This window comes from Penaeus monodon, chromosome 27, assembly GCF_015228065.2.
Source record: "Penaeus monodon isolate SGIC_2016 chromosome 27, NSTDA_Pmon_1, whole genome shotgun sequence".
NCBI classification, from domain to species: Eukaryota; Metazoa; Arthropoda; class Malacostraca; order Decapoda; family Penaeidae; genus Penaeus; species Penaeus monodon.
In genome coordinates, this window is record NC_051412.1 from 20,444,719 (window position 1) to 20,445,133 (window position 415).

Sequence of the window (415 nt, forward strand, 5' to 3'; positions counted from 1 at the left end):
AATCTATTTACAGTATAAGCAAATGAATAGAGACAAGAGTGAACAGTTTACATCCTTTTACAAAACCCATGCATCAGCTTCTGGCCAAGGAGTCATCACCTGCGAGTCATCTGTGCACTGCTGGAGAGCACTAAGTCCTGTGATGTCTTCCAGGTATGATGGAGTATTGAAGACTTTAAGGAGAAATTCAAAGCCCTCTTCTCTATAAGCTGAAACCACCTGTAATAAGAAAAAATATGACATTTATTTCTGTTTCCTACTGAGGCTATTATCTATTTTTTTTTTCTGACATATCACAGTGGAGCAAATATATACATTATTTTTAATGATTACTAATTTACTCCATAAGTTAAAAGAGAAAAGCACAATACTGGAATAATCCACATCAATGTTCAATTTAACCCATTGGATCTGG

General features: G+C 34.9%; 1 protein-coding gene across 1 annotated transcript in view; it reads right to left on the reverse strand.

Moving 5' to 3' along the window:
* The window catches only part of LOC119590672 (ubiquitin-like modifier-activating enzyme ATG7), a gene marked incomplete at its 3' end in the record, with an annotated part of 29,543 nt that overhangs the window by 6,668 nt on the left and 22,460 nt on the right, over positions 1-415 (reverse strand). Inside the window, 1 exon segment of the mRNA XM_037939355.1 lies at positions 100-219. Coding sequence (XP_037795283.1) covers positions 100-219 — 120 coding nt within the window.